The 25570-nt window shown below is 42.7% G+C and overlaps 1 protein-coding gene across 3 annotated transcripts; it reads left to right on the top strand.

The window, feature by feature from the left end:
* The first annotated feature begins 23 nt into the window (after positions 1-23).
* UBE2G1 (ubiquitin conjugating enzyme E2 G1) lies at positions 24-25570 on the top strand. 3 transcript variants are annotated; one of them, XR_014855866.1, is made up of 7 exons: positions 24-315; positions 14950-15052; positions 17710-17807; positions 18862-19040; positions 22174-22297; positions 24240-24275; positions 24392-25570. XR_014855866.1 is itself a non-coding variant. In XM_085078837.1 (6 exons), the coding sequence occupies exons 1-5, from the start codon at positions 270-272 to the stop codon at positions 22258-22260; spliced, it is 513 nt and encodes a 170-aa protein (XP_084934963.1). In that variant the 5' UTR covers positions 26-269; the 3' UTR covers positions 22261-22297; positions 24392-25570. The 3 variants fall into 3 exon arrangements, 2 of the variants coding, with proteins under 2 accessions (XP_084934963.1, XP_084934964.1); XM_085078837.1 differs by lacking the exon at positions 24240-24275 and having other exon boundaries at positions 26-315; XM_085078838.1 differs by lacking the exons at positions 24-315; positions 24240-24275 and having other exon boundaries at positions 17715-17807.

Here is a 25570-nt window from a genome sequence, read left to right on the forward strand (position 1 = left end):
CGCGGCCCCGAGTGCGGTGAAATTCCTGGCGGGGGGAGCGGGAGGTGGCGGCGCTGAGGGCTCGGAGCAGGAGGCGGAGGGCGGCTCGGAGCCACGGCCGCTCTGCCCTGCCCGGGACCCTGCGTGCTGTGGCGGCCGGCGCCGAGCCAGACCCCCGGCGGGCGCGGAGCGGAAGGGCTGAGGGACGCTCGCCGCCGCCTCTCGCAGAGCCAGGAGCCGCGCCGTCCCCGCCGCCGCTGGGACTCCCTCCCCGGGCAGAGCGGGGGAGAATGACGGAGCTCCAGTCCGCCTTGCTACTGCGGAGACAACTAGCAGGTACCCGGGCCGGCGGCGGAGGGAGGAAGGGAGGGCGGCGGGCGATCCGCCGCGGGGGAGCAGCGGCCGGGCGGCCTCGGAGGGGCCGCGGCCCACGGCGGGGGAAGGAAGGGGCGCCGGCTCGGGGAGGGGGCGGGCGGGAGTGCGTGTGTGTGTGAGGGGGAAGGGGAGATTACGGCCCCCCCTCGCCGCGCTGTGCCCAGCCGGGAGCCGAGGGAACTAGGCCGAGCGGGGGAGGGGGAGCCCGGCCGGCGATCGCTGCCAGGGGAGCCGGGGGAGGGGACCGGGGCCGGCACGGCGGGGGAGCGTCTCCTCGGCTGCCCCCGTCCCGCCGGGGGAGCATGGGGTGGCACGGCCGCGCTCGTCGGGCCGCCCCGGCCCTGTGCCCAGCCTGGAGGACTCTTCGTCCCTTTCCCTTGCGGCCCCGTCTCCCTGGGGCGGGGAGGAGAAGCGAGCCGGAGCTCGTCCCGCAGCGCGGGGGATGCCTGTGGGGTGATAGTTGGGGGTGTCTGCGAGGCGCCGCGAAGATGCGGAGGAAGGAGGATTGTTCCCACAGCCCCGGCCGAGGCACTCCGGGCCCAGGCTGATTCCCCGCACTAGCACCCCTTCCCGCGGGGACCTGCGGTGCCTTCGTCCCGCCTCCCCTCCGCGGCTCCCCCTCACCTCCCGTGCCCGGGAGGGGGAGGCCGCTGCCCCCTTTGTTGTCGGGAGAAGCGCCGGGGGCTCCGCAGGCACCGGCGGGGGGGAGCGGACCGGGCAGCACGGGGGGCGGGTGGGAGCGCTGCGGGGAGACCCGCGGGGAGGGGCGGCGGGGTCCGCCGGGGGCGAGAGGGCGGGACGGCTGCGGGGGAGGAGGAGTTGGGCACCGGGCCGGGGGACGGAGAGGGCCGGGGCGCCGGGCTCGGGCCGGCGGCGGAGGGGAGCGGGGTGTCAGCCCGGCTCGGTGTCGCCGCGCCCCCTCCCTTTGTCCCCGGGCGGGCGGGCGGCCGAGCTGGCCCGGCCCGGCCCCGCCGAGGGGACCCGCATGCGCGGGGCCGCACAATGCGGCTCCATGTGTGCGCGGCCACACTTAAAGGGAAACGAGCCGGCAGCGCTCCCTTCTCCCTCCCCCACTCGCACATGTTCGCCGCATCCTCTGCCTGCTGGGCCGGGATACGGCGATCCGCTCGAGGAAGCGCACGGCTCCGCTCGGCACCTTGGGAGAATCGGGTCGCCTTTTTTGTCCCTTACGTAAAAATCCCTCCGTAGCCAGATAAGGAAATGTGTGCTAGGTGTACCTAAACTCGGGCAATTACACCGCTGGCTGGAGTTGGCCGAGTAGCCGTACAAAAGGGACAGGGTCACTGAGTGGCACAGGGAATCCCAGAGCAGGATTTTGGCCCGGGACCTCAGTTAATGTCGCTGAAAGCCTAAGGGTGGAAAGCGGCATTGTTAGCAGTGAGGAGATGAGGTTGCATAACCGGGTATAGCGAGCCGGATGGTGTATTTGTGCATCTCCAGCACTGTTTTCGGGTTTTGGTTGATGATCGGTTTGAGAAACTTCAGTATCGTTAACTACTAGCACAGAATGTTTTACTCCTTTAAGGTGACGCTCTTTAAAAAAAAAAAAAAATTCATAACCATGGCTAAAAATCTCATCCTGTGGCCTTAGTCCTGACCATCGACATGCACCTGTTAATGCCCTGGTAACCGCTGAAGTTATTCGTGACACTCAGGGAGGTGTCTGCACGGTCAGATAAGCCAGTAACGCCTCAGTATGGACTTACTGCAGGAGCTCCAGGCTGGATGTGACGCAAAGCTCTATCCTGTATGTGATCCCTTAAGGGAAAACAATACTGTAGAATAGTTGCTACCTAACTTGATAAAAACAAGCATTTGGTAACCTAGAATACTTGTTCAGCTGTTTGGAATTTCTCTTTTAATCTGCTAGTTGTGCTTCACGAAAGAAAGTTGGACATAAAGCTGAAGTCTCCTGAGAAGTATTCAGCTTCTGTGGTGTATTTTTTGTTGTCTTGTGAGGTCATAAGACCTTGTGTAAGCACCAATTGGTTTGATATGTAAGTAGAGTTGTAGACTTACTAGATCGAGGGCTTAACTTCTGTTTAACTTTCTGCTCACTATTTTCTGAAGGCTTCAGGTACACTGGTAAAAACTGGTGAGCTTGTACAGCTGCCCCTATTGCCGATCCAACTGTACTGACTGCAACCATTGCTTGTACCATTGCTTGTGGGGATTTTGTGATTTCAGTAATATCAACACCTTAGGTATCCCTTTACACGAACTAAAAGAAATTGAAACCATATTAAAAGTGACTTGGAGTGTGCATGAAGTGTGTTGAGCATTGAGGAATAGTCTTGAACTCTTCAAAAGTCCTGTCAGGTGTGACTGACCTGAGAAAGTTACCATGTATGGAAGAAACTATTTTCTAAGTGACATCTGAACTGAGCTGGCACTGGACTGACACTGGTTTTTCTGGTGTCAGGCTGCTTCAAGTTGCAGTGCAGAGATTGAGCTTCATTATCTTCCTTCCCTACTGCTGACTGTCTTCTTCCAAGTCTCAGCTGCTCCAGCGTGTCCCTTTGTTTATACCCACACTGCTTTTTCTACCTGAAACCAAAAATCAACACGGTGGTGGTATTTACCCTGGTGGGTCTGATATTCAGTCGCTCTGATCCATGCAGTTTTTGGCTGTCCCAAGTGTGGTGAGTCATGGGGCTGTACCTGGTGGTTGTGTTTTGGAGGACAGTAAACAGACAGTTGATATGTTATGTGATCTAAACTAGTTTAAAGTGCTTTAGATCATTCAGTGTGCTTCAATAATCACAAGAGATCTGAAGTTGAAGCTGTTAGACTTTGAGCAACACATCCAGAAATGGAGGGAGGTTGAAGCAAGAATCTGAAACCTGTGTAATGGTGGAGCAGTTGAGGAGTATAAAAATTCTTTAATGGTGAGACCCTGGGTATCTCTTCAATGCTAAGAAGAAAAAACAATGGCAGGAGGACTGTTGAACAGTAGTTCTCAGAGTGGCTACCTGTTTGGTCCCCTGTATGCTTTGGTTCTTAATCATGGGGAAAGGAGGTGTCTGGCATGGAGTACTTTAACGAGCTGTTTTAATTCCTGAGTGCTTTGTCAAAGTATAGGTCAAGTGGTGAGGCTGCAGGTTGTCAGTAAGATGTAAAACAATGGGTCTTATCAAACAGAGCAAAACTTGAGAACATGAGAACATAAACTGAAGTTGCTCCAGTAAGCATATGAAGACAGACTCCTTTTTTTTTTCTAGAGCAAGCTGGCTTGTAACTTGAGCAGGGAGCTGGTGCTGCAGCACCATATGTACAACATGCTTGTGCACTTCAGTGGCATGTTCTGGATGCTGATAATGCTGTGAGAGAAGGGACATTCAATGACAGTCACAAAATATAACTTCAAGTTAGATGTGGGTTGCTTTTTAATCTCCAAAATTCCGTGGCTTCACAGTGCCTTTGTTAATGGAATATTGACCTGGATTCTCAGGGTCTTAGTGTGTAGTAGCTGTTTTTATTTTGACATGTGCTTGCCCCCTTTTAGGCACAAGAACAATTCAAGGTAGTAAGAATTTTGGGGTAGTTTTAATGGTTTTGTGTTTTTGGTTTGTTTGAGCTTTTTTAAGTTTTAAGGAAGTGCTGAGTGGGCATCTCTTAATATCAAAGCCATTTTAAAAGGGTAGTCTAACTAGAGCTGGAGGATCAGGTGTCTATGGATATCTGTAAAACTAAATGCTGTTCCCTCTCAAATCAACTTAATTGTAAGCTGAAGCAGCTTCTGGAAATACCTTAAAATTCAAACATTTTTGGTTTTTTTCTTTTTTTGTAAGGAGAGGGGCATTTTGTGGGTTAGTGAATAATGTGAAATAGAAGCCATGACCTCTCCATTTCTTGCAGGCAATGTGCAGAAAAAACTAAAAGGAAAAAAAGTGCCTCTGAATGCAAAAAAAAAGTCTACAGCAAGTTTGTAGATAGGTATAGCACTGGGTTAGCAGAGTTCAACCCCCAGGGGAGCTGGGGGGAGGATAAGCTGTTTTTTACAGCCCTAAAACTTCATGCTCTTTAAAAAGAGATGGAGACAAGAGGGTGTAAAGCTTCTCTTCCAGTCTCCAGAGCTGTCAAGCCCAAGGGTTTTACAGACTGAGGTATTTCTCTGAATACTTTTATTTCATCTTTCTGCCAAATTCTTGCTGACACAAAGACTTTAGAGTAGACAGACTTGTCTAGTTCAACCAGCAAAATCATGAAGGGAGGACGCAGTTAAATCAGCAGTGCACAGTGGAACTAGAAGTGCGAGTTCTCTTTAACATAAACATGGAGCACTGGAAATGGGAATAACCATGCCTTTGTTGGCTGAAGTTGTGCTGGGCTGTAAATAATCTCCAGCTTAGGATACAGAAAAAAACCACACTAACGCTTTGCTTAAACATGAGAAACATGGCATTATTTCAGTTTAAAGCGTATGCAGCTTCTATTTCAAAGCAGAAATGTCTAACTGAAAATTAACAAGTAGGAAAACTGTATTAAATACTTAATGTGACACTTCAACGGTTTTTACTTTCTTCTGTGGAAGAATCTTTTCATGTAATGTTGAACTATTTGAATGTTTGGCAATTAGACAGGACTTTTAAAAAAATCTATTTGAGCAGTGAATGGAGAGGGAATTGTGGAGTGGAGATCACTTTATACATCAAAGCTGAGATGCATAGCTCTGGGGTGGCTGGTGTGTAAGAAACCTTTGTTTACAGTTGAGTACTGGCTTACAGTAACTTTGTCTATAAAATAGTCATTTGAGTGGCACTGATGTGAAGTATTAATTTGGTACTAGATCGCATGTTATCTCCATTGGGAAGGTCTGTTCATATGGATAGTAATAGTCTGTATTATCCCAAATAATTAAGACTCCAAGGTCCTGCACGTGTCAGACTTAGTAGCGTGTCAAGTTCTCCTGAAATTATAAACCTCCCAGCATATTTTTTTAAAAAAACTCTTTCATGTTTTTAGATAACCATCAATCTTTCTTGTCTGTTGTTTTTTTGGGGTGCTTAGGTACAGCATGTGTATAGCACTCAATCCCCCTGGCAGTGTAGGGCCCTCTTACAGCAGGTGAGATAATCCTGTTCCTTGTGAGGTTGTGCTGACAGAATTATAAAAGCTATCTTGTTCAGGCTGACTTTATGGGCAATATAATTGCTGAAACACAGGCCTTGCTGAGACTCTAGTCACTACAACAGCACAAGCAGCCTGAATTTCTGTTGCCACTGTAAATAACATGATAAATATGTCTAATGGCTAACTTTGCCTGCTACGTGTTAGTTTTCCAAGTGTTCCTCTTGCAGAAATAATCTGAACTCTGCATCTTCAAAGAAAAGAGTATTTATAGCAGCAGCCACCAGAAAAATTTCAGGGTGCTGGCAGTTTTGGAAAGTGAAGTTTAGCTAAATCTCAGAATGGAAGAGCTTGATGACTCAACCCATTGCTTGAACAGGATGAAGCAATAACCTGCTTCATAAACTTACTGTAGCTGCCTCATGAAGGAGTCACAGCCTTGGCTCCACCTATCTCAGCTTACTAATCTTTCAGGGAAAGAACCAAATTTACTGTGAACTCTGAGTTCTTTCCTTCTCTTCTCTCTCCAAACAAGGCATTGTAAGTTACACCAAAGAATGGGCATATCTGAACCTGGGAGTAGAGTGATTTATTCCTGTTTTGTTTGAGAATAGTAGAATGGCAGAATGTTGCTGGAGATCCACTGAAGTGAGGAGCAAAATTAATACCATCTGAGAAAAGATTTTCATTAGAAGAATTCCTGCTTTGTTGATAAGAGTTTCATTTGGAGATGTTAAATCATCCAAAACCAACTACAATGTCTTGCCTTGTGTGATTGATACTGATTCCAGCTTCAGTACTGTAGTTATTTGCCACAGAACTGCAAACTAAGGATTTGTTGATTTGCATTTTTTAAGAGAAACTGATAGGGATAAGTCAAGTTGAGTGAATGGTCTTCATATGAATCCACGTGTTGTAATTGTAACTGATTCTGCCTTGACTTTCCTTTTTATCTTTGAAATTTCATTTTAATGCAAGACAGACTTGGGACAATGCATGCATATTCAACTAATATAGGATTACTTGGTCCCTTCTGTGGTTGGTACAAGTTGGTTTTTAGTTCCCACAAAGCCCTATGCTAAACAGTTTGAAAATAAGTGACCTTTGTGGATGAAACTTTTTTGCCCCAAATTGGCATTCTGCTAAATTTTCTTCCTGTAGTGTATTTAATCAACCTCTGTTTTGATCTCAAATACAAGTTTGTTCCCAGCATAGAGATGGGGTTCTTATGAAGTGGAACTGAACTGAAAGGTGGCTGCTGTTCTGAGGGCAAGAACTAACCAAGTACTAAAATGAGTGTGCAGAGTTGGGTGCCTGGAAAAAAGGAGAGCAGGTGGCTTGGGTGAGGAAGAGGGTTTGTGACTTCTGAAAGTCTCCTGTCCAGTTTTTGTTGCAGTGTATGGGAACGGAATCAGGGCAGCACTTCACGTGCAGCCCTGTGCTATCACCGAGCTGCACCTGCTCTGTGCTTCAGTTTTCTGTGCTGTGTGCATATCTATCAGTGTCTGCTCTTGGTCAGATCTTTCACTTGCAGTCTCTAGTAGGCTTGAGCTTTAGGCCACCCTACAAGTGTAAGCGTTAATATTTGCTTTCCTTTCCTACTCTCAGGTCCAAGGCATATCAGCTGGAGCAGAGATCAGATATCCAGACCTTTTTAAGAACACTAAGTACAGCAATCTAATTGAAATAGTGTTCCATAAAAATAACTGCTCTCCTGGAGAGAAATATTAGCAGTTTTTGTGCAGGTTTGGAATAACAGTAAAGACTTCTTGATAGAAACAGTCTGTAAAAGTTTTCACATACAGTGTCTCTGTGTGTGGATTGTTAAGGGAAACCTATTTCCATGCTGTCCTCACACACCTCATAGGTCAAGCTGGCTGGTTTTTTAGCTGGCTGGCACTTGGTGCTGATCTAGAAGATGGTGTTGTCAGGAGTCATTTAAAGGCATGTCTTAAAACAATTCTGAATGATAATGTGGCTCAAGTTAGGATATGCAAACCTGTAATTCATATTATAAACAGGAGAGAAAACAAGCTGGAAGGTTGTCCTTGACTTGCACAACAACTTATGCATATGACAAGGAAAGCTCCTGATGAGCTCCTCAGAGGTTAACATGTCCCTATCACATAGGCATGCCACTTTCCAGTGGATTTCTAGTGGTGTCTGTTCTTGTCTGTGAACCAGACACATCCTAGAACTAGTGGCTCTGTGCAGCAGTGCTGTTTCATGATCAGTGTGTGTATGAATGCTCAGAAGGTACTTGGATGCAATTTTTTTTTCTTAGCGTTAACCTGTTGGTAAGTTGCAAATAGCTTTTTAGAAGTTAATTAACTTCTCCTGTCCATTCTAAACTCAGCTACATTAATGGCACCCAGGATGACACCAGTCTTGCCAAATTTCAGCAGTTGTGTGCAGTAGGTATCTGAAACTTGTAGTTACCTTTGTAGATGAGAGAAATAAGTGCATGTAGAGTGTGATTCATCTGACCTGTTTCTGACACCTGCTTCGGGCTGAGATAATTATGGAGTCTCAGAAACTACTTATCCTGATAAGATCTCTTGACTGCTGCTGAGGGTGACCATCTCAAATACAGACAGCTGCAAATATCCATTGAATGCTTGTCTAACTCCTAAGAGTGGAAGCAGGCATCAAACACTGAGGACAAAGTGGAGGTGGCATTTGTTACACTGAGTGTGAGGGATGAACATGGCCCTGTGCTGCAGTTGACTATGGGCAAAGCACTGAATATTCCCTAGTGACATAATTGCTTCCTTTTACATGTGGGGTTCAGAATTGAAAAAAGAATTCAATTTCTTTTTTACTATCCTTGTTTTTCCTTTCCTCGTAACAGTTCCCCTCAAGATTCAGACCTTCCTGGGAATGGTTTTTTTGTGATTTTTAACAGACCTTACTCAACCTCCGTTTTAACCCAGGTGGTGTAACTGTGCTGGATTCTGGTCTGATGGAACACAGAGCATGCTGCTAGCAGTCTAGTCAGAGGGCTCTTCAGGAAACATTTCATATTGATTTCTTCAAAATTACATGACTGATACTAATTTGAATATATGTTTTGAGCTTAGTGCTGAGAACCTTAATTCTGGAAGCATAAGTTTCAAAACTTCAAACAATATTGTGAAATTCAAAAGTTATCATCAGATGAGTATGTTCTGTATTTCCAGTGATTCAGACAGGAAAGTAATTTAAACACCACATTTGTTTTGAAAGGAAAGGTTTGTGGGCTTAGTAGTCACAATGTGCTCCACAGTTCCTGAAGTTACTGAGTTTAGATATTTGCTTAATGGCAAATGCATTGAGAGGGAAACAGACCTTTCTCCTGTAGCATGGGGTGTTGGAAAAGGATTGGTTTGAGTGTGTGCACAGAAGGGTCCATGTATGAAGAGTGCTGCAGAAAAGAAATGCCTCAAAATAGGTCATGATTTCAGGTAAAATGGTGCATGGGAAAAGATCATGGGCTGGGTAAACTGGGTTACCAGGTTTGACAGTCTCAACTAGAGCACAGATACACAGAAACTGATCAAAGAGCTGGCTTTGGGACCTTTGAGAGAGATATCTGAAACAATACTGACAGTGTCTACTGGTGTCCACCTCCATGTGCTTAAGGGATTATGAAGAGTTCTGTAAGAACCAAGGCAATCCCAAAGACCCACAAGCTCCTGGTTGGTGTGTTAAGACTCAGTTTTCCATTAAATAACTAACGTGAACTCCCAATTGTCTGTCTTCAGGTATGCCATGACCCCTATGAACGTGGAGCTACAGAATATACAGAATCAAGAAACTCAGTTTTTAACCTAATTTTTGGAATAATGTGACACCTTATTCTTAAAAGAATTCCAATTTCTATCTACTCAAATTTCTCTGGTACTTTAATCCTCAAACCTGTACTGGCAGTTTTAGGAACTTTGGGATAGCACTGCTCTCCACTTGTTTGCAAAGCTAAGCTGTGCCCATGGCTAGGAATTTGACTGGGAGTGAAACAAAAAATCAAACAAGAAATCTCCAACCTTGTCTTCTGTCCTTTTAAAGTCTTCTTCACTGTACAAATCCGTTAAAGACTTTGCAGGTATAGCTGAGGAGATGGCAGCTGAAGCAGTACACAAAAGTGTGGAGCACTGCACTGAGATGCAGGTTGCCTGTTAATGCTACTTGTGCAACCCTTTCCACAAATTCACTGAGCTTAGAGAATTTGATTTGTAGAAGACTGAAATGCTGCCCTTAATGAGAGGGCATGATGTGTGGAGCACCAGAAATTAGTTGCCAGGCTAAAGTTAAGAGTCTAAAACTGCTGCTGAAATGGTTGGTAGAATCTCTGCTTAAGACAAGTTTGTCTTTACTACTTTAGTCTCTGTTCAAGGTAATTTGTGTCCTTCAGAGACTAAATCTGTTCCGTTTAAAATGTTGTCTGTTTGTCACTCCCACAGTGGCTATCAGGAGTGTGTGCATATTTTGTGCCACGTTTTGTCTTGAACTTCTTGGATGAGCTTGTGCAGCAAGACAGAACATGATGAAAGCAGATAATATGGAGAGCTTGGGGAATACATCTCTACAGGGAGATCATATTACTTTATCGTAATCTCAGCTCTAGTCCTCTAGGATCTGAGATGTACAGCTGGGTCTGCAGGCAACAAAGTTTTGGAAATTGTAACTGACCTCAGTGAAGTAATAGGACTATATGGGAGTGACCATGTGGGGTACAGAGAAGAGTTTAAAATGAGGATTTTCAGTCTGAGTAGATGTTAGAAGCTTCTGGACTAGTGCCGAGCCTCACAAAAAGCAACCAGGACAACACAGGCCTGAGGTGCAGCTGATGTGGCCTGCTTGTTCTGAGAGCTGTGTAAGCCACCTATGTGGTTTATCCAGAAGCCTTAGCCAGGACTTGGGCTCCCTAGTCCTGTTTTTGTGTTGTACTCTATTCACTGGCTGCACAAACCTCAAACACTGTGTAACTAAATAAATGGGCTGCTGTTAAAAAAATACAGGAGCTCATATTTTTGAAAGCTTTGTACTGCAATGTAGCTTAAAATACTGCAAAGTGTTCATACGCAGTGGCTGGCTGGGTGAGACGTCAGGCTGAAAAGTTTGGATGCCGTACATAGCTGCTCCATGGAGCCATGGGGCTTGTTCTGCTTAGTCATTTTTGTTGGTGCTGTTTTGCTCTGGGATTGGTGAAGTCTCTTGGCTAATATAAAGGCAGTTTCAGTGAGTGTGGGAACATCAGTAGCTTGATGTAAACTAAACACTGAAACTGGAAGCGCAGCCCGTGGTGCTGTGTTGGCTCAAGCTTAAGGCAATGGTAGCTTAGTTCTTCTGCTTTAGTAAGAGCTGAAGGGACAGGCAGTGTGCTGTGTGGCAGATCATGTGGAAAGGGAGCCATGGGGCTTTAGAGTCTGTTCTGGATTTAAACAACTCTGTTGGATTATGGGCCTTTAGTCTTCCTCACCTCCCAAATCAGGTATTGGATTTAATCCCAGGTTCAGGACTGGGATTAAAGGAATTGAATGTCTAATTTATAAGCAGACACTGGATTCTGTTCCAAGTATGTTGCTGCTTGGCAGCTGTCCAGCTGTGTGCTGCTTTGGTTGTCAGCTGCTGCTTGGTCTGCAAAGGACTCTACCTGAAACTGCTTTTAGACTAAGTGTAAGAATGTTTTGTTGGTTTTTTTAACTGGGTAGAAAAATTCCTATTATATTAAGTAATCAGAAATGCAAAAAATATTGTCAGAAATACTAAACCACAGAGTGTAATATATAGTAGTAGCAAGAAAATGGCATTTAGTTAGGCATGGACATGATGGAAATGTGTTAATGTAGTCATTTATGTTTAAAAAGTACAGCATATCTTTAGCTAAACAAGAAATCTCAAAGTAAAGCTGTTGGAAAAATAATGTGGAAGGATTCAGTTCTTCATAGGTGTCTGGCTTCTCTGCTTTGCCAGGATTTGCAGGGCAGTTCTTCAGCAGGGATTTGCAGAGGACCTGCACCAAGAGCTTGTTCCCCTGTCCCTGCCTGGAGAAGGGAACTTAATCCTTTGCTTTATCCACGTTTGTCTAGGGAAGCTCCTGTTCAGGCTGCAAGCAGTTAAGTGCTGTGGTTGGTGGGGACTGACAGGCACAGGGAGCAGGTGTCCCCTGCTCTGGGTGCAGTGTCAGTGTCACTTGGTCAGTGGGCAGTGACACTGTCCTGGCACCAGCCCTGTGTGCCTGAGCCGCTCTGTGTGTGTTCCTTTCGTGCTCTGCCTCCATTGCTGCTCCTTTGGGATTTTGGTACATGGATTTCACTACTGAGTGAGGCTCAGCTAGCAGAGAGAGAGGCAAGAGACAGGTGGTACTACTGGTTAACTATCCTGATGCACAGCACTGACTATATCCAGGGAAAAAAACAAAGCCAAACAAACCTTGGGTCTCGGTGTTGACAAGTTTTAATGAGTAGCAGCTCTTGGCTATCCATGGTAAAGCAGCCAAGGATGATGCTTTTCATGTCTCAGTGCAGAACTTTGCCAAGACTCCCTTTTTTGTCTGCCTACCAGCCATGTTGTTTAGTTTAGCATAAATAATCTGGATGGAAAAGCTCATTTTTAAATTGCTGTTGGTAATTCTGCATACCTCTTGTGAAGAAGGTGTACAAGCTTATATTAATTGTTTTTCCTCAGAGTGTTTCTGCAATCAGCAGCTGTTTGTTTCAGTATTGCTGTCATGGAAGGAAAATAACCTTTTCACAAGCCAAGACTGATGCCACCTCCTGTAAAAGAAGTAATGTGCTCATTTGCTTTATAGGCAACATCCACTAAGCAAACTTCTTTAACTGCTTTAACTAAAGATTTTCATTAGTGATTGTCCCTTTCATACAGTTTACAGATGTTCTGCACTAAAGGAGCTGGCATGCAGCAATTTAAATCGTCACAAGATCTCTTGCAATATGGTGCTACACAGTCCTAGGTGTGAGTCAGAGTATAAGAGCTGTCTTTCTTTGGGAATAAATGCACAAAAATGTTTTCAACTACTTAGGGATAATGTTGTTTGAGGCTGAGAGAGAAGTAGGAAGAAATTGAAATAGCACACATTAAGAAATAGAGAAGAAAATATGTATATTTGCCTTGGAAATAGTGTGGCATATTTAAGTAGAAAGAAACATTTTGAATTTTTTCAGTCTTAGCTTCTGGTGGTCTTCTTGTAAGTCTTGCCAGTGAGCAGTAGTAATGTGGAAACAAGAAAGAAAGTAAATGTGAGCAGTTTGAGTTACAGCTGTTCACACAGGACTCAGCACAAATCATTTTTTTCTCTGGAAATTCAGAAATGATGGGACTTAAGTTTCACAGACTTAAGGTTTGAAAGTCTTAGGTGAGATACTCAAACCTAGTATTTGCATTCTGACTTCTGTAGTTACTATGGTGGATATTCTGTATAACATTACTAATAACAGCTGAAAGGATGAAGTAAGTGTCCTGAGCAGAGATGGCTTTTTTCACAAGCAATAGGCAATTTTTAAAAAATGCAATCCTGCATGAAAAAAGCAGGTTATATTCAACTACTAATATGGTGGAACTTATAATATACCTTGCTGAAGGAATGGTTGCATTAAAGAGGTAGTAAGGGATTGGTGAAGCTCTCTCAATGTGAGATGCTCACCTAGACTGTCTGCCCTTTCAGCTAAAATTAAATAGTTACTCAGGCTTGTGCAGCTGTTTCCATAAGGTTTCACAGATGCCAGAGTGAGAAAACTGATTTGCTTAGAGGAGATGTGGCCATGCCGTAATTTTTAGGTTTGAAGTTTGCATCTTGGTTAGAGAGCCTGTGACATTGCCTTTTCTTTTAGTCATTGTCTGGAAAAAACACGGTTGGGCTCAATACTCAATGCCAAGTCTTTATGCTTCACCTTGGGGATTGGATGGTTGACCTCACCTCCTGATTACACCTCTCTGAACAGCTCTTAGGAAATCCCCTTCCTGTATGTTCCTTGGGATTTTAGCATTGAGTCATCTTTGTGGATAAGTTTGACTGAATTACCAATGACCAAAGTTGATGTTCCTGCTATCTACCTCTTCAGGACCTTGGTCCTTCTTGTGAGCTGAGCATGGGAGCTGTGGACTTAGAATCCCTTGTATAGGGCTTGAATTGATTCGTCTTGCCTTTTTCAAGCATGCTTTAAATAGTTCAGAACTTAATTGGCAACAAGTGATTGCAAACTTATGGGCAAATCAGTTTGGACTTACTGACAGCTTTTTCTCCAGAAAGGTACAGGGTTCTCACTTGAAGTTCCTCTGCACCTATGTGAGGGTATTATAAGGCACTCTGAACTTAGGTCTGTGTAATGCTGAGAAACCAACACAAAATACAGCTTTTTGGTTTATAAAATGGGAATGTGTAGACAAACTGTGCTATGGAACAGAACAATGAGGGCTGCATAGTGTCTGACAGGTTGTAAAATAAGTAGGGTTTTTTTCACAATAACTACCATTCTTAATTTAATCTGGAAATTAGTAACCAGTTGAAGGAATAACTTTTTTCCCTCTTCTCCTATGCTAAGTACCCAAGATCTGTGAGGACTCTGCAACTACTGTTGAAAATGCTGGATGAAGAATTTGAATTTGGCATAAATATGGCATTTAATGTAACTTCTGACCTGAAGCTGTCAGTTAATAGATGTTCTTCCCTTCCTGCCCTCACCACTGGATTTTAGGCAAAACTCATTCGAAGTGTTTAATTCCAGATCTTACAGGTTTTTTTTTTTCCTGGAGCAGGCTGAAAACAAGTTCAGTGGAGTCTAGACCTAGCTGTGTCTTGTGTGTAGCTATTTCCAGAGAAGCCTCTCTCTGGCAGTAACTGTATGAAGTAGCCTATACACTTAGAATGCTGTATTGATGGAAAAAAACATGAAGCAAAAGGAAGAAATAAAAAAACACAACCCCATACCAGAACAGCATAACAGCTTATTTTCTATGTTCTCTTCTACTAGTTCAAAATGTAGTAAATCATTATCTCCAGAACTCACTGGCACAGGTCTCAAATGCTTTCCGATTCTGGAAAAAAAAATCATTTCAGTAAAGCAGAATGTTACTTTTAAATAAAAATATAGCATGACTTTGGTCTTCTGTTAGCATTTTCTAGAGGTAAAAACAGACTGTAGTTTAAGCTGTCTCCTTCGGATTCTTGTAAAGCTTTTTTTATTATTAGAAAGCCTGTTAACGACTTAAACACTCGTTGGTATCTAGTTGAGGAGAGCATGTCCCACAGCTGTGCATGTCCCAGTGCTGGGCATTGTTCTGGCCCTTCTGCTCATGGTGTACTTGGGTAGTTTGAGGGTCAGACACGATCCCAGCTCTGGCAGAAATGTTTGTGGTGGGGAGCTGAGGGTACTCAGCCAGCCCATAAGTCCATGAGCAAGTGCCAAGTGTCACAGGGTTTTTTTGTTGCATAGAGACATGAGCAAAACCAGCAAATGCATATTGTAGACACCTAAAGTTACTCTTAAATTCTTTTTCCCCACACAGAGCTCAACAAAAATCCAGTGGAAGGCTTTTCAGCGGGCTTAATAGATGACAATGATCTTTATCGATGGGAAGTCCTTATTATTGGTCCTCCAGACACACTATAGTAAGTACTGATACTTCTGCAGAAACTTAAGTGAACTCGGATTTACTAATTCTACTTTGCTTGTAGTGAATAAAAGCTAACCAAAATCTTTGTGCTAAATTAGGTAATGCTCTTCTGTTGCTAGCAAAATACCTGTAAATAGCTGGATTTGCTATGTAGAAGTTCTAAGCTGCTTTGCTCCCCTGGGAAAAGGCAACACTGATCTCTTTGTACTTGTATGGAAAAGAGAGAAAATAGGTGCACTTAGAGGCAGCTTCTGTTTTCTTTCACATGTAAGTAAGGCAGATAAAATCCACTATTTGCTGTTGCTGCTGGGAGGCTGTAGTTCAGCTGATAGTGCTGTGTTAAAAACGTTACAACTTTTCATGCTGGTGATTGTAGGAAAATATTCAATTAAAGCCAGGTGTAGTAGGAGGGAACTGCAGCACTATAGAATTAGCTTCAGTTTGAGATGGAAGTGTGACCTGGAGTACTTCAGGGTGATCATCTACTCCAGGGAAAAGGTTCTATGCCCAGGAGAGATCAGTTTAAAGTGTACTCTTGAAGATGAACTCTGTTCTCTTCATTAAGCCATTGCAGTGGGAAATTACTGATACAAAAAGCCTAGTGACATTTACTTGAGGTCAATTTTAGTTGCAGCATGAAGTTGTGTACATCTGTCGGCAGACTTTGAGTAAGTACATAAATCCAGTAATCAAATTGCTTGGCTTTCCCTCAAGCTCACTGCACTGTGCTTCTCATGTCTTGCATGAGATGTTTTCTCCCGTTTCTGTTGACCTTTTCTGAGCAGTCTTGTAGCAGTTCTGTTAAATTCTTGTGGCCATTTTATAGATATTGTCAGTAAAGAAATGCTGTTTCTAATTGATGATCGTCTTAGGTGTTAAAAGTTGCAGTTGTGTTTTTTTTCTCCACTTTGATAAGGCCCTGAGCTTTTTTGAGGCTTTTTAGATAAGAAGCTCTTCTGTTTCAGTCCTCAGTTGCTGTTTTTCAGGGTAGTGTTACACTGAATCCTTCTTTCCTGGGCTGTTTGATAAGGACAGTGTTACATAATAGTTTAACTTAACCAATTTTCAAACTTCAGTCTCATTCCTGGTCCCACTTTATTTATTGTGTTTACTTGAAAAGACTTTAGACTTAGTGTATTACTCTACTGACAGAAGCCCTTTTATCAGGAATATTGCTAAAAATGTCATTGATCTCCCTTAACAGTTGTATTTCATTAGCTGATTTCTAATGTATATCCAGTTTAAAAGCTGTATTTATATGCAGTTGTTTGGGGTGACCAGGGATGCCCTACAGCCTAGTAGCTTTAGGATCTGCCTCTTTAAAAAGGGAAAGAAGGACTTTTTCAGTTTGAAAGAAAGGATTTGACTGGTTTGGTGCTGTCAGCAAATGCAATCTAACTCTCCTTTGTATTGACATTATGGATGTTAAAACAGTGTTTCTGGAATTCTTACCTTTCCTGATATGAAGGATTCTTTGGAAACTGCCTGCCTTTTCTTAAACTTGTGAAAAATGAATGCTATGGGTTCAGATCCCCTCAGCTGCTTCAAAGAGCCAAGTTACTTAAAGGTAGTGCTTTTTGAGGCTGTTTGGTTGGTTGTTTTTTTGGGTTTGTTTTTTTTTGAGACACTTGCTAGAACTGCACACCTTTGGGTTAGTGGTGGTAAAACATTATTTTCTCAGCAGCTTGTGGGCTTTGGAGACTGACTCCTACTTCTTTACAAATACAGGGGAAAAATTGCACTGAATGGTTTTCCACACCAATACTTTTGTCGGTGTGGCTGCTGAGGAGTAGCTTGTCACACTGCAATCTCATGCCATCTTCTTTGGAGGTTTATGCTCTAGTCTTTGTCATCTCTGCCTTTGCAATTCCAAATTTTGTTACAACCTCCAGTTAAAAGAAATTACAGTAGCAGGGCAAATGTTATAGTATTGACATTAGCAAAGTATTCCATCTGTAAACCTTTCCATCTAATACAGCTCCACATTTTTCAAAAGGGACTATTCCTGGCCTGTTACTCCACATAAAAACTGGATGTGTCTTGTTTATTACTGTTTTCCAGTTGATTGGGTAACTAATCCAGAACACCTCACTGACATGCCTGAGTCCCTTTGGCTTAGTGTTGAAAAGGTGGCATTGGAAGTCTTTTTACATTTAATCCTGGAGACACAGCCAAAGCTTTCTGCAGTTTTTCCCTGGGGCTCACTGCTGCAGACTGAAACCACAGAATTAGGACTGAGGTCTCTAACAGAGGAATATGGGTGTCTGCTGGGCTGGACTTGAGAAAGGGAGTTATTGGCAATACCTTTTTTTCCTGTTAATAAATGTACTGGGAGGAAAAAAATGCAAGTTGTGATTCCAGATGGTAAATTCCTTGGCAGTTTTTAAATTTTTTTTTTTCCCCGTGGTTTTTCCCCTCTGGAACATCATCCTAGTTCTAAAAAAGATTGTTGGGGAACTGGCAGTATCTTGTGAAAGGATCTTCTCAATCTAGAAACTCTTTACATTGCATATGGAGGTGTTGGTACTGTTAATTACCAACATGATGTTAAGCTGTGTGAGGTGTAAACTTAGAGCTTTTGATACATCAGTAAGTACCAATCTTCAGCTTAAGCTTACAAGAAACTCTACTAAGATATTTTTGATTCCCCAGTGAAGGTGGTGTTTTCAAGGCTCATCTTACTTTTCCAAAAGACTACCCACTGAGGCCGCCAAAAATGAAATTCATCACAGAAATCTGGCATCCGAATGGTAAGAAATGTCAAAGTTTCAATTTCTTTTTGCAGTTCAGAGCTAAAATGCAGTGAAGACAAATAGATACATTTCTCTTCATGTTAAAAATATGAAACTCTGCTTTTTTTACTTTGCCATCCTCACTGAATAGAGAAGTAATAACAATGGCAGTGTTTTTCACAGTGCTGCTCTGAGAGCATAAAATACTATTAAAGTATTTCAGAAACTATTCAGAATAGGTTCTTGCATTCTTGGTAACTGTTCAGGGATTTTTTTTCTTATTCCTAAGTGCAAAATTCTAGTCTGAGGAGAAACTTGACTTCTACAGCTGCCTTTTGTTACACTTTCAAATATTTCATCTTGCTATTACTGACTTGGCAGTTCAGTATAGAAGGCCCAAGGTTGTCCTCATCTAGTGAAGCATGAAAAGAAATCTTTTAGTCCCTCCAAAGGAGACTTTTAATGTCTCATTTACCTATGGACTTTTGGAGATAGATGGGAAGGTAAAATAAAATGGAAGATGGTTTTACTGGAAAGAAGAAATGCTTTTCAAATTCAGAAACTGTAGATGCTGAAAGGTGGGAGGAGACAGTGCTCCCATCAAAAGGACAGGGAATATTTTAATGCTGTGTCAGTTTCAGCTCTGGAAATATCAGAGTACTTGTCAGGCACTTTCTAATTCCAGCAGTTTAAATCATATTTCAATATGTTCCAGTAATATCCGGCTGATGCTGTTGCTGTGGAAGAAAGTAGCTCTCTAGTTTGCTGAACTTAACAGAAAAAGCTGTAGTGGAAGCCTGTCTGAATAAATAGTCTTGAGAGCTGGTGACAGACTGAATCCTTCCTCCCCAGTGTGCCCTCTCTGCCAGGACTCCAGGCACATTCACACTTCCACCAAGCCCTGGTTATTACAGTTTAAGTGCTGCAATAGTTAATTCCTTTCCTTCTTTATAAAATGCCTTCACTAACGTGTTTCAGACTAGCTGGAATGAAGATGAACAGTTCCATGAGTGTGCTGAAGAAATGCCAGCGTGTTGTTCATGACTGAAATATGCCTTGTTCTATTTTGTAGTTGACAAGAATGGCGATGTCTGCATTTCAATTCTTCATGAGCCTGGAGAAGACAAATATGGCTATGAAAAACCTGAAGAACGCTGGCTTCCCATTCACACAGTGGAAACTATAATGATTAGTGTTATTTCTATGCTGGCAGATCCCAATGGTGATTCTCCTGCTAATGTTGATGCAGCGGTAAGACTTGCTTTAGTCTGCCAATTGTCTTCAATGTAGAAACCTTGTAATGGAGTTCTGTTTCTAGTTTAGGAAACAGTAACTTTGGGAAGAACCTTTTCTATCACAGGCTAAGGCTACCTTTTTGTTGGGAAAGCAGTGATGTTGTCAAACAGAACTACTAATTAGCCCTGGGGAGTTTCTTCCACCTCTCTAGAAGTCTTCCTGTCCCATGGATTAGAGCAGTAGGTTTGACTGTATAGTTCTGTTCTCTGAGAAGATGCTCAAAAGCTTCACTGGGCATCTGGCCTTCAACTCAACAGGAAGGCTTGTCCCACACTAGGCTGACTGGCTAAGGAGTGAGGAAAAATGTTCTGATTTACAGTCAAAGACTGTGAATCTGCAGCTGTAAGTGAGATGCAAGTGTTAGATGCAGCACAGTGTTCTGGAGCGTGGCCTGTGCTGTGTGTGTATAAACACAGCTCTCAGCTCTCTAGAAGAGCTGTGTTTAGAGCAGAATAACAGTTAAGCTGACAACTGTTTGTGGTGGAGAGGGGAAAAAAGTCTCAATTCTGGAAGAGCATAGGGGGACAGACTTGAGTCACAACTCACCTGACATGCTCTTGAACTGCAGTTCAGCAGTGACTGAGTGTTGTCCTCTCACAGAACAGAAGTTCTAGATCTTTTATCTGTGAGAGTGAGAAAAAAGGAGATGGGAATTCTAAGATGCAGAGTTTTCCAGAGGAATGCTAACATGCTCTGTCGGCCTAACTCTACCTTCCCAAAGTGGGTGGGAGTTTAGTAGTTTCCTGGAGCCTTTGATCTGCTGTATTTTCAAAGGTGGTTGAGCTCTGCTGAAAAATCATGGGAGCAGACTCATGTGGAACAAATTTAATGGGAAGAAAACAGAAAACAAACAAAACGTTGTATTGAACAATTACCTCATTTAACCTTTTTGAGTGTTGGACCTCCCCTTTTGTGTCATGTAACTGGTGGAAACAGACCCAGGAAACATGGACATTTCCTGCTGGTAAACCTGAGAGCACTGGGAGGAGCAAGTTATTAATGAAATGCTAAAAGTGCAATTAGAATTCCTGAGTTCACAAACTCATGTATGTTGAATGTAGCTGGCCTAACCCTGGAGAAAGCACATACTTCTTGCTGTGCTTGTCACCTTCCTGACATGAGGCTTATTGTGTTATGCCCTACTCTGACAACTACTTACGAAGTGGGGGTTTTAGTCTTTTGTTTTTCCTTAGAAAAGTTAGACACAAAATGAACTTACCTTAGGGTAAAGGTTGAAAATGAAAACTGCTTTTTCTAGCCCAGCATGAAAGAACAAAAACTGAAACGCAAATCTGACTGTGAAGATAGTGACGCATCATTTCAGATGCTAGAAACTATTTTTCTGACTGTGGTATTAAATGTTTGAAGGAACTTTTACACTTCAAGTGCTCCTTGAGGAGTTGGCTTCTCCTGTTGGATTGTAGATCTCTTCATATTAGCAAAAACATACTCATCAGGGTAATGAAGAATCAGCAGCTCCTGTGTTTACTGCAGCAATAAAATTTGGCAGTTACTCTAAGATACTTCGCTGTCATCAGTTTCTGCTTTAAAGTGAGTCTAGAGAATTAGGTGTTACAGGCAGTTCACAGCATTACAGGAGCAGGGGATATACCTGCTTTCTGGAAAAACGAGCTATGTGTATTGGACTGCTATCTCTGGGAGTGGGAGAAAAATGAGGATCAGATATTTTGAAAAGCAAATAGAACAGTTCATGACCTAGAACTATGGTTTTGGAGATTCAGCTGTCAAATTGGAAGCTTTGCTTGCTATTCAAATCTGAACAATTCACAGAACTACAAATATAAAAAGTGGAAACAAAACCTAAGACTCTGAAGCTTGGAGGGCACAAATTCAATGCTTTTCTTGGCCTTAAGCCATCTTGTGTAAGCTGTCCTGTGTCCCAATCCAAGGAACCAAATGTTTGCTGCATGAATTGCTGAAAAAAAAAACCAAATTAATTAGTAGCCTTACTTGTGCTCTCATAGGAGAGTTAAGGCATGCTGGGCTCTCCAACGTGCTGATTGTTCAAGTGAGCTTGGAGGTGATCAATGTTAGGATATGCCATTCATCACTCAAATGTACTACAACCTTCACTCCAAGTGGGGGTGAAAAGGTGTAGTGTGCTAGATTGCATCAGGTAAAACAATGTGGGGCTTTTTAACCCCTTCCCTCACCCCTGCACTAAGAATATATTGCTTATATCAGAAACTAAGAACTGTGGAACTTCATGAAATAAGGGGTTCTTTATATTTTCCCCACAACTCAGCACATCAGTCTTAACCCCACCAGATGCTCCTGTGCTTTCATCATGAGCCTGGCACAAAACCAACCTGGCTGCACTTTTTCCTGTAGGTTTTTGTGATACCTTGATGTGTGCATCTCTGGGTTCAGACTTCCCTCTTACCCATCTTCCTGCTTATCTTTCTTTGCTCTTCATCTCTGCAGTTCTGAAATCAGATCCCTGTCACAGAGAGCAGCCCTGTTGGTGAGCTGAGTATTCTGCTGAGGTCTTTCTCACAGAGCCAGTATCTTGCAGCCATATCTAACGAGGAGGTGCTTGCTTTTGAAGGACACTGCTGTGCCTCTTATGGATACTCTGACTTCTGTATTTCTGTTCTGGAGTGTCCTGGCTAGAAACTATCCTAAAAAAAAAATCTCAGGATAACTGCTGGCTCTGCAGTACCTATGTACCATTTTCATCACTGCAGTTAAAGACATTATCTCTAACCCATAAGAATAGCTTTTGGTCTACAGGTTGAGTTTGCTGCTACTTTGCAGGCTGAAGCAAATAGATTCTAGGACAGACAGTGTGAAATACTGGGAAGCCACCAGGTTAGTCTTGGAGCGTGCCTAAAATCCAAGGGAAAATGACATCCTCACTTGTCTTGTGAGCAGCTGGCACAGAAACACAGAGCAAGCTTTCAAAAGTCCTGACTATCGCAGGTTTTCAGTGAGTAGCTCAATGATTGTAAGCAAATTTAGGTGTTGACTAGATGGCTAATGTCTGAAAACATAAACACCAAGAGTCTTCCAAGAGCTTGTACACTGTTATAGGACTGACATCTGAAAGCTGTCTATTCAATTACAGAAAGAATGGAGAGAAGACAGAAATGGAGAATTTAAAAGAAAAGTTGCCCGCTGTGTAAGAAAAAGCCAAGAAACTGCTTTTGAGTGACACTTATTCAGCAGCTAGTAGCTTCACTTTTTTCAGGGTAAGTATCCTTCTCAAGACAAGTCAGTTACCTCTGAGTTGAGGATTTCCTGCTTAAGTGTTGCTGAACTATTTTTTCCCCCCCTCAACAGCAAAAGAAACCCCCAAACCTTTCTTCTCAGCTGCATGATCTCAGTGGAGCTCTTTGGCTGTATGCAGTAATAATGACTAAAAGAATTAAGTGCACTTGACAGCCCCTTCTGCCAAAATTGGGGAACTTCTCTTGTGTTCTTGCATTTTATGCTATTCAGAAGTTGACCTTCTCTTTATCAGAATTCATCCTGCTTTATTAATTGTGCTTAGAGGTTACTGGAGCTGTAACAGAAGGGGGTGATAATTCTTTGATATTCATTATTGTGAAGAACACTTGTTAGAGTCTTAAAAGCATCTTGAAAGTCTTGTTATCTCAGGAGTTGCAGACTATCTTGCAGAAGTTGGTGGCATGTTGAACACAGGTTTTAAATGAGACTTCAATGAGGTTGTCAGGAACCACTGAGAAGGGTTTGCTTCAGGTATCTATGGGAGTTTTAATAGAAAGTCTCCTGGCACAGCAGAAAGGATCAAGTTGAGATATTGCTCATCAATAATACCAAGAAAGGTGGTGGTCTCTTCAGCAGCCCAAATAGCATTTTTAGTGAGGAAGGCTTGGGAGTAGCTTCAGAAAAACTGCTGTGTTCTGCTTGGAAACTGAACTGTGGCATATTTGAGAGCTTGGACAAGTTTTGACCTGAGAACAGCTGACGTGATATTTGTGTTTTATGCCACCCTGTTAAAGAGCTTCTGACTCAAGATACTTACTCTAATTTACACAATCCCATCTCAGTTTTAATGGGAGGGGTTTTTTTTAATAACCTCTTGTAGAAAGCTCTGTATTAAAGCATGGCCCTTAAATCCCTGGCCTTTGGTCACTTTATCTTGGGTATGCCAAGGAAAAACTTCCTCCATGAGCTAATAATTTCCCACTCTTGCTTTTCAAAGCAAAACAGAGCTTCATGTTGAAGCTGCCTTTTCTTAATGGTTGGTTTGGCAAATAAACTGCTCTGACCCATTTGGCTGGAAAAACCCAAATCTGTATTTACTGGTTATCTACAGCATGCATAACTCACAGGGACAGAAATATAGCACTGTATATAGTTCAGAGGGGTTCTAGTGACTGAACCAGAGCAGCTTATAACATTCCTCTGCTAGGTAGCTTTTTTCATCACAGTTGTACAGGAGAGAGTTCCTTTCTTACCCTTCTGTGAGCATTGGGGGGGTTAGGGGAAGACTCCATCTGTGACAAACTCATTCTGCAGTGTCTCTTTGCAGAAATGCTTTGATTGAAAGGAACTTTCTCCAGTACAGATTCAGCATGAAAAATGCTTAATATTGATCAAAAGACTAAGCAAAGGAACAGAAAGTCTTGTATGACTGCCTATAACTGGAGTGCAAGAATTGTTAATGCAGCTGACATTTTTTTTCCTGTCTTGGAGAAAGGGAGTAACTGTGAGTAACCCTCCAGAGTATCCTTAACTAACCTCAGCTCTGTTGCCATGTTGAACTTGGCCATAGCGAAACAATGCTCGTGACAAATATTTTAAGTAATTGGCTGTGTTGCTTTTTTGGAAGGCGAAAGCTTTTCTAAGTCCTGGTGACTCCTCCCAAGTGAGCGATGGGCAGGGAGTTGGATGAGGAGGGACCACAGCTGGTTTCAGACCAGCCCAGTGTGACTGGGGCTGTGGTGGCAGTGCTTGCTGAGCACTGCTGTGCCATTTGTACCTACCATTCACAGTAAGTAATGCACAGGCTTCTCAGTGATAAATCTGCAGTGTTTAGCTCTATGTGTGAATAATCAAGGCTTTACACACTGTGCACTCGACAAGCAACATGAATAACAGGAGCCTGAAAGTCTGATAATTGAGCTTGGATACACAATGTGCTGAACTAACTCCAGTCTTTCTCAGGTGATGAGTTTGGATTTATTCATCTTCTGTTCAGAGGTATGTGAAGTTCTTGAACAAATAATAGTTACCTTCTTGAGCTTGAAAAACTAACATCTTGAAAACAAGTGAGGCTGATGAGGGGTTTTATTTTAATACCTGTGATTTCTTTGCAGGTCTCCAATTGAGAAACATGGCACTGTTTTTTTTCCTGCACTCTACCCACCTATTGCTGGACTTCTGTTGTTACAAGTTGGCAAACACTGGCTGGAACTGGGCTGCAATAAAACATGCCAGTTATCAATGCTGACAAGAGCCTAACAAGTGCCAACACAAGATGATTACGCATTTTGAAATCTAATGAACTGCTTTAACCTTCAGGAAGAATTGTAAAGATGTGTACATAGCACAACATGATCCGGATAATATATATACTGTTCATGTACATCCACAAATACACATTGTACCAAATAATGCTGTCTGTAGTTAGGGATAGAATTGTGTAAATTCTAAAGATTTTAGCAGGTTTTTTCTCTCCCTATTCATTGTTTCCTGAGTTTAAAAAAAAACAAACAACAACTTGTGAAGCATGTCAAAACCAATTAGGATAAAGGTTTTTTTTGTTTGTTTTGGTTTTTTTCCTCCCACTTTAATTTTCCTTTGACCCACTGAGGCTTAATTAAAATTTCTTGCTTATTAAAGTTTAGTATCTCTTTTTTTGGTTTTTGGAAATGTTCTCCCTTTTCTTTCCCCCATCAGAACTTAAAATTTTCCTAATTAAACCCTGAAAGGATTTGCTATCAATTACTCGTGTCTTCTTTTATGATGACCGTTGTAGTCTCAAAGGTGCTTTTTTTTCTTCCCACCCATTTTTTAAACCCAATTACTCATCCTTCTTGAATTGGGTATAGCAATAAAACTGGCCATGGAGCACCCTTGAGCAGCTTGATTGATTTTTAACTTCCAAGGACTTGAGTGCTTTCATTTGGAAGTTTGGTTGACTAAGTTAGTCCAAGATAGGAATGAGCTGCTTTTTATGGGTGAAATTTCTGTTTTGCCTTTTTCATTGCCTGTTTGTGGGGTGGGGTGTGTGTGGGGGAGGCTTGTTTTTTGCAAGGTTGAGTTCAAGCATGCACATCTGTAGGCTTTCAAATGAGTAACTTCTGGGTTTGGTATCAAAAATAGTTTCTCTCCTTTATTCTGTGGCCCTTCATCTGCTTTGCCTTCTACTTCAGAGTTTTCCTCACCTAATGTACAAAGAAAATCGCGATGTATATTTTCATGTAATTTGATTTTTGGAATTCTGTCACCTTCTGTAGTGAGTTCTTCCAAAATATAATTTTTTCCAATAATAA

The sequence above is a fragment of the Lichenostomus cassidix genome, chromosome 19, assembly GCF_008360975.1.
Source record: "Lichenostomus cassidix isolate B80296 chromosome 19, HeHo_3.0, whole genome shotgun sequence".
In the NCBI taxonomy this organism is placed as follows: domain Eukaryota; kingdom Metazoa; phylum Chordata; class Aves; order Passeriformes; family Meliphagidae; genus Lichenostomus; species Lichenostomus cassidix.

Excerpts from the sequence above, each read along its gene's own strand:
- UBE2G1 (XM_085078837.1), top strand. The coding sequence starts at position 270 with ATGACGGAGCTCCAGTCCGCCTTGCTACTGCGGAGACAACTAGCAG. Across the intron at positions 316-14,949 it reads ACTGCGGAGACAACTAGCAG|AGCTCAACAAAAATCCAGTG; the intron begins GTACCCGGGCCG and ends TTCCCCACACAG. Across the intron at positions 19,041-22,173 it reads CTGCTAATGTTGATGCAGCG|AAAGAATGGAGAGAAGACAG; the intron begins GTAAGACTTGCT and ends ATTCAATTACAG.